Here is a 14,704-nt window from a genome sequence, read left to right as displayed (position 1 = left end):
GACTCTGCTTTTTCTGGCTATTGTTTTAAGGGCGAAGGAACTAGAATACGGAGATCCCTGTTATTATATTCATCACTTCCTAACATTTCCATTGGGGGGCATTAATCTAAAGCCAAGAACTGTAGGTGGTCTCTTGCCACTTGGTGATTTGTACATCGAAGATTCAAACTTCCTGCTCTTTTCTTCAGAGACTTTTTAATCTTCGAGTTTGGCAAGTACTCCTAGAGGACAAGACCAGGAAATGGGGAGGAGAGGGACACGTGTGGCCTTTTGATGATACCCATGATTTACTTTTCTCATGTGAATAGACCTGAATTACTATATGAGTTAGGTATATTTTGTAAATGATTTATAAATGAGTCGTAAACGGGTCATAAATGAATTTACAATTTATTTAGATTCAACAAGTCTCTACTACTCTTTCTTAATTGATCTGGCACTTACTCACTCCGTACTCTTACCTCAGTTTAAGAATGAATTTTCTTAAGATTTGGTTAGATATAGAAGTGTTCTATCAGTATGAATCAGATCGAGTATGTGTTGGGCATGAGCTACTAGATTTACATTACATGAAAATGGATCAAAACAGGTTAAATTGATCTATTTGGATCGGACCATTTTCGATTTCATCCAATTCACTCGTTTGACGGGTCTACCATTTAACGTGTTCTGGTTTTTCCTTTTGGAACAGAATAAGCATCATAAAAGGGAAAGACGGAAATACCGGACTAAAGAATGAGGGAGGTGTCCACTAAGGTAGCGCTTTACTCCGGAAAAGCTACCACGGATTACCATCAATTCAATAGATGAGGTGGTCCCAAATTGGACGGGATGTCTAAATAAGGAGATTGAGTTATATTTTCCATTAATTAATTACATTGGGTTCCCACTAGAAAATTTGTGTTGACAAAGTATTTTATGTCAAAAATGGTTCAGATAAATAAAGATGATGGTGACTCTTTCATTTATTTAGATGACATCTCAGAAAATTAGACTTAAGAAGTAATGTTTAAATAACCCTAGAATGATATGCTTGTGACTGAGGAGATTATGCCAAAGTGAAAGGCGAAATGCGATTGTCAACTAAAGGTGAACTCAATTTGCTCAAATAAGAACAATAGCAGGAGTGTACACACTCACAGTACACAGATCCCATGTCAAATTTGATGAACTGTCCATATGGATTTCACTATTTATTGGAATTACAGTAAGGTAGAATCATAGTAATTTTCACTAATTAGAGTACCATAGCCACTGATCTCATCTTTATATGCCTTCTGGATTAGCGGAGGACGTAACTCATCCGCCTATTCATAGCATTGCAGCGAACCATGTGAGTTTTCTCAGTTCTCGTCCTCATGGCACTGATAAAGAATCCCTCTCTCTCTTGAACCTCAAGATAGTCTGTTCTTAAAGTAGTAATCGCTGCACTGGCACTATCTTTCAGCTTCCTTCTAATAGATAAGGCTAGACATTATTAATGCATCTCCCTGTTTCATTGCAATTTGCAAATACGATGCATATTTGCATGCACATTTATGTATCATGCCATCACGATTCCATACTTTTTGCAGAAAAGCTGAACTCATAAGATAGAAGCTTGCAATATATGTCGTTGCAAAAGCCAAAAAGATCAGCATGACTATCTATCCACAATTCTTAGTTGGAACCGTGGCATCCTTGGGAGACGCTAGAACAGACCTGTTAACCCCTCCATATTTTCACAAGAAAGAGAGAAAGTACTGCATTGACTATAATTACATGATCATTTGAAAGAGCCTTAAATACTCTGCGCAAAGTTAGGAAAGGACAAGTATCCACTTGATGTATGCTTTCCTTCCACCATCTGTACATAGGAAGAGCATACCGAAGATAAAACTAAGCAGCAGTTAGAGTAAGGTAGAGCTGACTGGTCATTGCATTTTTTATGTTGTCAATGGGGAAATTCGTCGCGACACTTTGACTATTCCCGAGCTTTCTGTGCTTTGGTTGAAAGAGAGAGCCGAGCATATTTTCCAAGCTCTGCACAGAATGCTTAATATAGCGGTTGGCACTGTCGTCTGGAGTGAAAGAAGTTCTGTATTTTTTTATGTAACTCCCGTAAATAGGCACGATAGCCTGCACGACACGCTGGCTCATCTTTTCCCTCAAATCTTCATCAGAGATGATCCAATTGTATTGCTTCTTGTACATGTCATCAAAGGCTTCGTTGAATGCCTTCAGCCTCTTCTTGAGAAGGTCTCTATCAATCAGTTCCTCTTCAGCTGTTAGATTGGTAGCAGCTTGTGTAATAGGAGCTAGAAGCTTTCCCCAGCTCTCCTTCAAATAGAGCGTGGAAAAGGAATCCTTGTACTGCTCGTGTGCTCTTAGCCAAGACTCGCCCATCATGTCGCCAAGCTTCGTACCTTTGAGATTGCAGAAGTGGTGGTGGTTGTTCATCATGAAGAGGAAGGAGAGTGTGCGGTCGTGGTAGGCCTTTGACCATGCATCTAAGTTCAGCCCAATTTCCTTCACGACGTTGTAAATCTGATTGGTGAATAGCCCCTCTTGATACTTTTCATGCTTCCAGCTCTTGTGGATCACCAGGACCTGGATCATGGTGGGCCTGTACATGTCGCCCAGCAGCTGATTGCAGTACTCCGTAACGAAGCTCACAAGAAGAGGAACGCTGCCATCTGATGGCGGAGGGCTCTGCCTTTGCAGTTCCACTTGATAGGAGAGCTCCCAGAATATCTCCCAAGCACCATGAACGACGTTTCTGATGAGAGCTCTTGTCAGGGTTTGGATTTCAGTGCATGCTTTCGTACCAAAGAGCTGAGTAAAATCTGATCTTAGATCGTCCAGGACTGCAAAAACTTTCAACAGATTTAACAGCTTGTCAGGGCTCTTCTTGCTCTCCGTGAACTTATTTCCAAATTGGAGAAACGCTGCAAGTCCAGCGTGGGAAGCGATCATTGCGAAGCACCTTGTCCAAATTTCCTGCCCCAGTTTCTCAAAGACCTGCATGCACAGTCTATACTCATGCTCAAAGACATGCTTCACAGCATATTGCAAATGCTTGCTCCACCTTTCCATGTCACTCCCTACTATCTGCTCATCATCAGATTGCGAGGTTGGACTCTCGAGATACTCCAAGTGGAGAGCTTGTAAACTTGCTCTAGCATTCAGGGTCCGGACATCGACATAAGCATGTATGCAGCTTTCGAGCTGGTTGCTCATATTCAATCTCTCGAGGATGGCTTGCAACTTCTGTGTGGCAGATGCTGGAAAAGGTGATGAAGGGACACAGGCATCCTTTGTCCCAGAACATTCTGTCAGTGAGTCAAATGCAGAAGGAACACTATTTTCTGTCAGAAGCTGCTTAAACTCACATACTAGTTTGTCGAATGCGATACTGAGAGCTCCTCCGTCATGACGCGACTTCATTTCACAAAATTGCAAATCTTGGAGAATGCTCAATGAACTCTTCAAGTTTGAAACATAGCGTTCATTGGTCATCCCATTGTCTTCCAAAAGCTCGATCACGCCCTGCAACCACTGAATTGCTAGCAAACAGTTGTCAGAGAGAAATCTCAGTGCCTGCTCAAGCTTTCTCACGGTCGAAAGATAACACGGTAGGTTAGAGCAAGGGCTTGCCAACAGCGAGTTCTCGAGCTCACGAACTGACTCAAAAACTTTCAGGACAGCGTCTGCCGGTCGTATAGCGCATTCTATGTGGTCTCCAATTGCGAGGAATGTGCACTTTTTCCGAGAGATGGGTCTAAATGCAGACTCCAGAGACAGCAATCTCTGGCCCACCGTTTCCAATCTTAGACTCGTTTCATCTAACTCAAGGCCAAGAGCCCTCGACTTGTCGAGGCCAGTCTTCAACAAGTCTCTAGCCGCCACAAGGCTCTCGATGCTCTTTCCCTCGGCCATGACTGAGAACAAGTCCCGGCTCAGGATTCCTAGCCGATAAGACTTCTTATTCGGCCTTTTAAATGGCCTCTGCGCATTGCATGTAAAAAACAAGCACCCCTCTTGCTAGTTTCCTTTACACTGCACATCTACTTTCTCACCAACTCACCAAATGTAAGTGAAAAGAAGACCCCTGAATTCAAACCAAACTTCACTTGCAAAACAAACATATCTATTAGACCGATATAACTTCAACCAACATGCAACCATCGTCTTGCTTGGATTAATTGCACACCCCTCCCTCCAGCAGGGAAAACCTTTGGGGGCACACAATTTTCTTGTACTGTGGAAGCGAAAGGTTGTGTGAAAGAATTGAAGTCTGCAAACCCAAACGAGGTGGTCCCCAAGTCTAGTCAATTACGTGATCTTAACCTGCACTCTACAAGTCATCCTCCCGGTGACTACAAGTCCTCTCCGATTATCCAGGTCGAATCTTGACCATCTAAAGTCGACACTTCCAAGAGACAAGGATTTCCCCAGATGGTTAATCAAACTGCAATTTGTCAAAAGACATGATCTTCTTGTTCTGTCATTTGGACTTTCTCTTTAATAATGGGAAAGTGTGCTAGAAGTACTAAAAATTGTTACGAAATTGCAATTGAGCCCTAAAATTTTCAAAAAGTGCAATCAAATTCGAAAGCTTATCAAATGAGTGCAATCAAGTCCTTTCATTAATTCCGTCTAACTTGACAAACGAAAAATATTAACAAGTTTTAGGACTTGATCGCACTAACTTAACAAGTTTTTATGACTTGATTGCACTTTTTGAAAATTTTACAATTTAATTGCAATTTTCTGACAAGTTTAAGGACTTTCGGTGCACTTATCCCTCAATTTATCAATGAAGTTACAGCTCATCTACTTCACTTGCAAGTTGCAGTTGTAAGAGTTGCAGGGGTCTTCAAAAGCCGCGGATCAATTACCGTGAGACACTACGTTAAAAACTTGATTTTCACTGAAAGCAACATGGAATGCACGGCAGGCGTAAAGAAGGGAATTTAAAGTGCGAGATAAAGTGAATTCATGGCCAAGAGTGCTGCAATTTGGAGCCTACCAAATCTGAATCCTTGGCCTTGAATGGACTGAAACAATTCCCTAACCACCAACGAAATGATATCTTGAAAGGCATAACCGAAAGGAGTAGCCAAACGGACACCAACTCAAGAGGATGTACTTTGAGAAGATCTGAGGTCAGCAAACATCTGGCAGAAACTTTCAAGACTCGGTTCAACCACTCTTAACGCAAGAGACATCCACCCCTCTCTCCCTCCCTCCCTCCCTCCCTCCCTCCCTCATCCACATGGTTAAGTGTAACACAAGTTTGGCAACCCCCCGAAACCTACAAACATATCGGCACGGGAGTTGCCCATTGTTCTCTCTTAAAAGAAACAGAACAGGGCAAAAAATAGCATGCTAAATGGATCGGTGACCTCGTAATGCACTTTCGAATCAACGGCAGTGAACTTGCTATAGGAGGCTAAACCAACATCACTGGCCAGCAGCCAGACGCAACAAATCTTCTAGCATTAAAACAATCTGCAAATTCTCTCGCACCTCAAACTCATTAGTAATGGATAATACATTGATTTATCAAAATCCCTGCCGACAGTGATCATCTATAAGAATTAAAAAATAATCTCACAACACAGGAACCAGGAAAAACTTCAGCAGGACAGGTCATAATACCAATAGCTGAAGGAAAGTAAGAAAATAAAATAAGGAGAAATGATGGGATCAGAAGTCGATCCATTAAAATATTAGCTCGAGAAATGATCTGTTCATTTGATTACTGGCAGCGCACCAATACCGTATCTATACCTATTTGCACAAATTCAAGATGCACATCAGAATGAAATCGACTCTGAAGGGTTGCAAAAGAAAATTAATTTTAAACAAAATCTGAGTCTCTCTAACCAAAATGACATAGTGATAATCAAGAGAGAAGAATGCTATGCCAACTACAAAAGCACATGCATGAAATTGAATAAGGAATACTATAACTCTCAACTCAACAGTTTTGGTTCCATCAAGCCGCTCCCTTCTGCTTCAGAGTAATCTTATCACCAAGACTCAGAGCAATCCCTTGAGTTTTACTCCGTATCCGGATATATCCACTAAGCTTTCCATCGACTTGCTTTTCAATGCTCACATTCACCAGAGCATCCTCACCGAAAACACTCTTTGCATACAAATTAGCAGCGAGGAAACCACATTCACCTTCTAGTGCCGACCTATTGTTCAATAAGCGAAAATAATCAGGGCAAGCAAATTATCTTTATCCAAAAAAGGCGGAGGTCCAGAAATAAAGACATCAAAAGAAAAATTTGTGATCGATAAACAAAGACATAAAGATTACAAAAAAATGAATTATATACTGCAACAAAATTCGAATCAAGCAAATTTCAAAAACTTCATATTAAGCCCTCCACAGATCTTCAATGCCACAAACTCCAATCAGAAGTATTAAATAAGTTGAACTACCAAAGACCACAAATTTCTTGCTCTGCAAAACCTGGCATCTCAGTGGAATTATAAGGCAGTAAAGACAGCACTTTTCCAGGATGGAACTCAAATGGATCGCTAAATATTGACTTCTGCCACATCACAGATTTATACTTCAACCAATTGACCTATCACCTCATTCATCCAAGAACTTTAATTTTTGCTATCTCTATCTGTCTAAATTAATGTCAGCTACCACCATAACTTTTAAAAACATGGAAACAAGAGAATGCACATACAAAATCACATCAAAAAACAAATCCATGCACAAGGAACACTGTGGAACAGCACACGACAAAATAGCGACTTACGGAGGAGTGAGGCACTTCATGTTAGTTGACTTGATGATGTGGTTCAAAAACTCCTTCTCATCCTGGATAACAGTATTAATAGCAACCTACACAAAATATAAGATGTTAGCGGAACAGAACACATAAAAAGGTAAGTAGAAGAAAATGGAGACAAATCAGATGGCAAAACATTTAGCTAATGAGCAGAAAGACACAGTAAGACCCTCTAAAATATGAAGGATTGCCCTCTCCCCAAGAATAACTAATTTAGTAATACAACCAACGGAAGGTTCTAGCCAAACAATAATGGAACTGATAAAGCAAAACATCAAGGACATATATTCACAGACATACCTTATTTTCCCACTCAAACTCAGCCCACATGGTTCTGAAAGCAGCATCAGCGCAGGATGCAGGAGAAATGTAGTCCATTATGTCGATATGAATATCATTCAGCACAACTACTGTCCTTTCAAGCACATTTGATGAAGTCTCATATACAATGTTACCAAAAATTACTCCAGTTTCTGTGGAAGAGACTTTTATATTTGCCTTTATCTGCTTGCTTGACTCTGGAGCAAGTGTGTAATTCTGAGGGCGCTCCACAAGTTTAAGATCACCCATTGTTGCAAGCTCTAGGCACAAATTCTGAAGAGTATCCTTAGTGCGATTAATGACAGTGACATCTAGCACAATGTCATAATGATGAACCGTCACATATGCTTCAGCATAGACAGGATCACTGAATCCAGTGAGCTGAAGAATGCGGTTGAGTTTATTTGCATCATCTCCATCCTTTGTGAACTCTCCAGTAGCACGTTTAAGATCATCCTGGACCTCATCTTCCAATTCAAGCTGGCTCATACCCTGAAAAAGTATGCTAACAAAGACTAAGTGCCCAAACCTTCACAGTGCATAGTTATTTGATGTACAGTGCAAAAGCCAGAAACAAAACATACCATAAGTATTAACCAAAAACAAGCAGAAGAGAAAGGGAGAGGAAGGAAAGAAAATTGCACAAACTTGATTGACAGATATTGACCAGCTCTTATAGGCTCATGACACGTTATTGTTATGAACTACTCTGACTCGGTAACCAAAGAGAACGAAATGAGAAGGTGAAAAGACGCAAGCGAATGCACAAGTACAGCCAAACCTCATGATTACCAGATGTGAAAAAAGACATGGGAGAAAGATCAGGAAGTAGAATTCTAATGACTAGAAACCAAGAGAGCTCTAAAGCATGAGTATCGATCACTTAATATCGACCATTAGTTAGCTCTACTAGCACAAGATTCAACTCAAACCAGAGAGACAAGAAAAGCAATGTTGCTTACCTTCCTGCTCTTCAAGTGGTAGAAGTCAATCAGATCATCTGGTTGAGCATGAGATATCTGAGCTTTTGCTTTGATTTCCTCCGTCTCTTGGAGCTGCTTTTCTGCAAGCATCTTCACAAAACTTTCTCTGCAAGACTGCAACCATATCTTCCTTATTTCATCACCAGTGTTGGACAACAGCCTAATGCAAAGGATGACTCTGTCATGAGAGTCACTGTCAATTGGGTGTGGAAGAACTGGCGACTGACCCAGCTGTAGCATAGATACCATAATCAACAAGGCCTGTGTGGTCGCTTTGTTAACTTCCACCCTTGATGGTTGGACCTCCTCCAACCTCAATATAAGCTTTGTCAGGGTACACGCCACAACCGCCCCAAGGAAAAAATCACCTGAAAGGATCAGTGATCTTAAGTTTCCTACAGATGTCAATGAGCCTTGAACAAGGGTTGGAGGAGACATGGCAGTTTCCAGAGCTGCACTCTGGGTAGCATAGGTCCCATCAGCAAGTATTGCAGGTCTCCTAGAAGATGCAGCCGCCACATTCACCGGCTGAGAACTCTTTGATGCATCTTGTGCCTCACCCTCTTCAGCAGCTGCTGTGTAGAATGGGAGGTCTCCAAGACACTGTTTAATAGTAGCGATGCCACTCTCAACTTCCGAGAGGGAGAGACAGTATTCACCAATAATCCAAAGGGCGCAAGAACAAACTCTTGCAGCACGAATCTGGTAGAAAGTGTCCAACAGCCTGGTTATGATAGAGACCCGTAATTTGGGATTCGTCTCAATAATCTCACGCACAAAGACTACAACATCCAAAGCAGAAGCCACGTTGGCATCACCCAAGAAATCCATTAGAAGATGCACGACTGTGCTTGCCACCTCAGGGAACTTAATTGCACAAGTATGAATAGCTTGCACAAGCATTTGCCTGTACTCTCCATTCTTCTCAAGCTCACCGCTTTGAGTCTTCACAACCTCCTTCTTCAACATCAAAACGACCTCGTCCACATTTCTAGGAGTAATCAACTCGAGAGCAATGTCAAGCGTTTTTCTCCGAATATCAAGATTCGGACTTGAAAGGGCCCTAAGTACATCCATCACCAGCTCAACCATAATTTCCCTGTGTGAGCTCTTAAGCTCGTTCAACCTATCAAGCACGATCAGCTTCACATTGTTATCACTCTGCGACAACAGCAGCTGGCTATACGTGCTTGCTGCGGCCCTTATCGCCGTTGGCGCAGAGGATAGCGACACGAGCGTGCTGGCACACTCGTAAATCACCGCAGTCGATGGGGCATTAAGCAACGATATGATAATCTTAATGTACTTCCCTTTCTCAGCCTTATTGGATCTACACACTTTCCTAATCAACTCCAAAACAACCATCTGCAGCTGCTCCCCCCAATCATTAATCCTATCGATGTGCGTGAACAGATAATTCACAGCCCTCTCCTGAGAACAATTAAACAGCATGAGGAACGCATTGCGCTTACTCGAATGGTCCTGCTCGGTGGAGAGCACCTTCTCGATGATCTCCGGCGCCTGATCCAGCAAGTTCTGCCCATCGGGGAGCTTATACAGGGACATGACCGCGAGGATCGCGTTGCGGCGGACGAAGGGGTGGCGGTGCTCCAGATTCTCGACGATCGACGGGATCAGCGGCTCGATGATCTCGACCTCGTTGAGGCGGCAGAGGAACCGGAGCGTGACGCCGCGGATGTACTCGTTGGGGTGCTGGAGGTTGTTGCGGAGGTTCTGGCAGATGAGGATCATCTCGGGGAGGACCTTGCCGCGGGCGTCGGTCTTTTCGATGATCTCGAGGTAGAGGAGGAGGAGCTTCTGGATGGTGTGGTCCTCGCTGGGGAGGACGTAGCGGATGATGGTGATGAAGAGCTGGGGGATGGTCTCGCCGTTGAGGAGGAGCATGACCGCCTTCTTGAGGGCGTCGATCTTGAGGGGGACGTCGTTGCCCTCCAGCGCCTCCTTGATCTCGTTCGCCAGCGACGGCGCCCCCTTGTCGAAGTGGACGAGGAGGGTGCACGATTTCTCCATCTGCTTCTGCATCGTCGTCGTCGCCGTCGTCCTCGCCGGAGCGATCGCCGGATCGGTCGCCGGAACCCGAAGGAAATGGTGGCTCCGCCGCGAGATCTGATCGAATTTAGACAGAGAGGGTCGCCGTCGCCGTCGTCGCTTCTTCTTCTTCTTCGTGTTCACTCTCTTCTTCAAAACGAGAGAGAGAGAGAGAGAGAGAGGGGAGTGATTTGCTAGATCTGAGATTTGGGTCGGGGAGGAGATTGTAAAACGTTCGTCGGCCCCTGAAGAATTGGCTTATCGCGATTCGAGACCCGAGACGAGTTTATTGTTCCAATTTGGTCCTTCCTTCCGGGCAGAGACGGTGACAGATTAGGTCCCTCCACTTTGCCCCCGGTTTTCGATTTGGTCCCGAAGCAGCTCAACTTTCTTCAAAACAAAAGGGCGATAGATGACTCTATTTTGGGAAAAAACCACCAAAAACCCCAAACTTTGCCATATGTGACACATTTACCCCGAACTTTTTTTTGTGACACCAAAAACCCCGAATTTTGCTTTTTGTAACACATTTACCCCAATGTATTTAGTCCATGGGTATTTTCGTCTTTTTTGCTTTTTCTTTTTTTTTCTTTTTTTTCCTTTCCGGCGAGGGGGGGCCTTGCCGGCGTCAGGCAAGCGAGGGTGGCCCTCGCCCGACTCAGGCGAGGTCGACCCTCGCTGGCGTCGGGCGAGGGTCGACCTCGCTCGAGCCTGGGCGAGGCCGCCCTCGCTCGCCTAGGCGAGGGCAAACCTCGCCCGACGCCGCAAGGGCCGCCTCGCCCGGGCGAGCGAGGGCGGCCCTCGCCCGACTCGTGAGGTCGACCCTCGCCCAACGCCGGCGAGGGTCGCCTCGCTGGGCGAGCGAGGGCGCACCTCGCCCGACGCCGGCGAGGGCCGCCCTCGCTCACCCGGCGAGGGCGAACCTTGCCCAACGCCGGCGAGGGCCGCCCTCGCTCGACGCCGGCGAGGGCCCCCCTCGCCGGAAAGGAAAAAAAAAGCAAAAAAGACGAAATTGCCCATGGAGTAAATACATTGGGGTAAATGTGTCACAAAAAGCAAAGTTCGGGGTTTTTGGTGTCACAAAAAAAAGTTTGGGGTAAATGTGTCACAGATGGCAAAGTTTGGGGTTTTTGGTGGTTTTTTCCCCTCTATTTTTAGGTGCTAAAATCGTGTTATCTAAGGAACATGCAATTTAGTGTATAGCAGTAACTGTCAAATTGATTAAGCGCATTGAGATTTACGGGTCACTATTAGTTAGTTTAGGGACGATGACACTGTAAATACTAGGGGTGAGCATGGTCCGGATTGGGCCGGTTCACCCCCTAACCCTAGGATCAACCCGCACAGGGTCTTCAATTTTGGGACCGAGGACCGCCCGTCGGTTCCATGGACCCGCCCGGGAACCGGACCGCCGGTCCGGTCCGGTTCTAGGGCGGGTCCATGGAACTGGTCCCACCAAGTTTTCCTGGACAAATAAAAAAAAATATGTGAACCAACATCGGATCAACGGAACAAAAAGAAAAGAACATAACTTTCCATACAATTCCTATACTACGATTGGTTCTATTAACCACATCATTCATAAATCAAGTGGGTACCCATCAAATGAGTGTCCAGAGATAAGAGAGCTGAGAGTTATGAGTGTCTAGTTACGTTTTTCTTTTTTTTTTTAAAATTTTTTTTGGTCAGATTTTTTTAATTAAAATTTTAAAAAATAAAATATATTATTATTATATTACCGGTCCGGTCCGGATGGGCGGGTGGGCGGTTCCACACTAGGAACCGGGAACCGGACCGATACCCACCGGTTCCAACAAATTGGAACCGGGAACCGGACCGGTCCCCTTGGGAACCACCGGTTCTGGTTCGGTCCCGGGCGGTCCTAGGTTTTTTGCACAACCCTAGTAAATACTGAAATTTTTGCCTAATTTACAATCGAGTACCTGATCATTAGAATTTCGGCTTTTTGAAAGTTGATCAATACAATACCTAACATTAAAATCACGGACGAGAAAATGCCAACATAGACATTGGCATCGTTAATTAGCCAATGACCGTTCACATTGCTGTCTAATATTGTATCTTGCGATGTGTCACGTCGGCAGTAACATATTGGATGGCTAATATCGTTCAAGCCCATACGCACGCGCACTCTCCTCGTCATCTGACACCTAAATGGAGACGACACAATTTTTGTTGAGTAAGCGAGACGCGTTACTAATTGTGATTGAACTTTCGCTAATTGGGCGAGCCACGCTAACAAAATCACATGAAGTGACCATTTGTTTTGCAGAGCCCTCACATCAAGCCAAATTTGAGAAGTTCAGATACTTGATTGAACCGGAAAAAATAAATATAGGTACTCGATTATAAAGCGAACAAAAGTTCAAACACTTGCGCCTTCACTACCCCTAATTTAATTCCTTATTGCTTGATAATTACCCTTTCGATATATCAAGTTAATCCAGCCACATCAAGGATGTAACAATTTTCGATAAGTCCCATACTTTTACCACAACTACACTGAAAGGTCATCATGTAAGTTCATATGCCAAGCCAATATGTGAGTTCATCTTCATGATATTGTCCAGCTGCATTCCAATCTGTAGATCAATGCTCTACTGTACTTTCCCAGGGAAGAACTCAAGATCGCAATGACAAATTCTGTAATCTTGCTTTGCGCAGTTGAAACTACTGCCCCTCGTTCGAACTGCTCGATTTCGCGGAAGATGAAGCAAGCAATTCTCCCACAACAGCTGCAGGAAGTGATATGATCTTTGCTGCAGTTAAGAGTTCCAAATGATGTTTCCGTATTCTATACCTGAAGCTCGTCATCTCAGTCACAAACAAAGATCAGCAGCCTGCCGTGTTCACAGTAACACGAGCGGGATTTCCCGTGTTTCGAGCTTACGGAAAGTTCATGCAAAGCCGAGTGATGTGCAACAAATGTAAATATGAAAAACTAGATCCTGGGTTAGCGTCTTAGGTGCGGATTGCGCGTTACAATGACCAACCCATAGGATTTGATAATCTCAGTGACCAACAGAGACAGGTTTCTGATGCCTAAGCTACAATGCTATTCACTGTGTTTGCATAATTCAGCTAGAGTTCTGCACGACTCTCATTTCTGGTCATGGTGTATGGTTCCTAGATGCAACATACTGAGCACAAATATCTCTCACCACCTTCAATTTTGCCATGATCTTTGCTAATTTTTCTTCCTCAGCACGCACGTCGTGAATTCTTCTATTGAGCTTTTGGAGGGCGGCATCATTTGTGTGATCCCTCCGGATCTTTGCATCATTCTCGTACTCCACTATTTATGGTTGCTAAGACCTGAAAACAAAATCCATCAAATGAGCATCTCATTGCAAAAAATCATTAATTCTGTAAAGAAGCCGATCAAATGAGAGCATCGGATTGATTACCTCCTAGACAGTGCTGCTGTCATGAGCAATGAACTTGTACTCAGTGCAGTGATAAGCAGGATGCTTCGGTTTCTTCATCTGCTAGCACACATTACAGTAGTACTCGCCGAAGTTGTCCTGGATCCAAGTCTCAGCAAAGGTGAGGGAGTGGAAGTGGCACTTGGACTTAATCTTCTCTGGAAAGGCGAAGGGGGCACAATGGAAGTGGAAGCGGCGAGGGCAGGCCAGGACCATGCACTGAACAAGGTGCGTGTCACAACCAAAGTCGCTGCACACGTTGCAGCAGTAATGCACCAGCGGATCGGTCTCCACCAGGAAAAAAAGGCCTCTGTCCTCGTACTTGATGTTTAAGTACCGTGCAGCGCACCTGGCATCAAGGTTGAATTGACAGTCTTCACAGCGGAAGTTGAAGCCGAAGATGATCGAACAGCAGCAGGATCAGGAGACGAAGCTGGACTTTCTCCATATGAAGTCCAGGATCAGAGTGCAATGTGGATGTTGTGGATGCTTCAGCTCTCTTGGTAGTTCCAAGCATGACTTGTGCAGGAAAAACTCGCAGTCCCTGCACTTGTAGGCTGCACCTTCAACCGGTGAATTACAGCTGTTGCACTTGACTTCTTGATCGTTTTTGCCATCTTTGGCCGGAACAGGTTGAGGGCCAGTGATGTTGGTTAGTAGAATCAAGGGGTGTCTGGGAGCAAAATGCCAAATCTCCATGGTCTCCATCTTCTTGGATTGTATCTCAGAGCCTGTGCTGGCAAGAGCAGTTTTTTAGCAACCAACAACTTGGAGCTCAGATTAAAATTTGGTATTCCCTCAACAAGAGGAACTTCCAGTTTTTTAACTCTTCTTGCCCCACCAGTCAAACTTCTCAAGCAACTAGGACCACTCGAATGAATTGTATAACATTGTTTACCAATTGAGAAGCGATCACATGGCGGTTTCCATGTCAGTCAGTGTTGAAGAGAATCAGGCGTATCATTGACTGATTTTTTCATGCCATAAGCATCGTTGAGTTAGACTTAGATTGCCATTACAAGGAGGGGTGAGAACAATCAATCAGAAAGGGATATGAGAGGGATGGAGTTTCAATGCTATATTGACATCTATCCCTGTAACT

At 44.1% G+C, this 14,704-nt stretch overlaps 2 protein-coding genes and 1 long non-coding RNA gene across 4 annotated transcripts; all 3 read right to left on the bottom strand.

The window, feature by feature from the left end:
- Positions 1-1,718: 1,718 nt before the first annotated feature.
- Positions 1,719-4,592, bottom strand: LOC115681771 (exocyst complex component EXO70A1). Of its 2 annotated transcripts, XM_056311192.1 has the most exons (2): positions 3,376-4,592; positions 1,719-3,294 (listed from the first exon to the last, which is right to left on the bottom strand). In XM_056311192.1, exons 1-2 carry the CDS (start codon positions 3,916-3,918, stop codon positions 1,879-1,881), a joined length of 1,959 nt encoding a protein of 652 aa, XP_056167167.1. In that variant the 5' UTR covers positions 3,919-4,592; the 3' UTR covers positions 1,719-1,878. The 2 variants fall into 2 exon arrangements, with proteins under 2 accessions (XP_056167167.1, XP_030461698.1); XM_030605838.2 differs by having other exon boundaries at positions 1,719-4,584.
- Positions 4,593-5,673: 1,081 nt separating this feature from the next.
- LOC115681641 (coatomer subunit beta-1-like) lies at positions 5,674-10,347 on the bottom strand. Its single transcript, XM_030605636.2, has 4 exons — positions 8,087-10,347; positions 7,104-7,616; positions 6,771-6,856; positions 5,674-6,188 (listed from the first exon to the last, which is right to left on the bottom strand). Exons 1-4 carry the CDS (start codon positions 10,148-10,150, stop codon positions 5,984-5,986), a joined length of 2,868 nt encoding a protein of 955 aa, XP_030461496.1. The 5' UTR covers positions 10,151-10,347; the 3' UTR covers positions 5,674-5,983.
- A 2,144-nt stretch (positions 10,348-12,491) lies between these two features.
- On the bottom strand, positions 12,492-14,024 carry LOC130138281 (uncharacterized). The gene is made up of 2 exons (XR_008816680.1): positions 13,585-14,024; positions 12,492-13,492 (listed from the first exon to the last, which is right to left on the bottom strand). It is a non-coding gene; the product is annotated as an uncharacterized LOC130138281 (long non-coding RNA).
- Between the last annotated feature and the right edge of the window lie 680 nt (positions 14,025-14,704).

Source organism: Syzygium oleosum, unplaced genomic scaffold, assembly GCF_021117445.2.
Source record: "Syzygium oleosum isolate NSW1041296 unplaced genomic scaffold, Sole_v2.1 Sole_v2.05, whole genome shotgun sequence".
Taxonomy (NCBI): Eukaryota; Viridiplantae; Streptophyta; class Magnoliopsida; order Myrtales; family Myrtaceae; genus Syzygium; species Syzygium oleosum.
The sequence above is the reverse complement of the archived record's forward strand: the minus strand, read 5'-3'. Positions and strand labels throughout refer to the sequence as shown.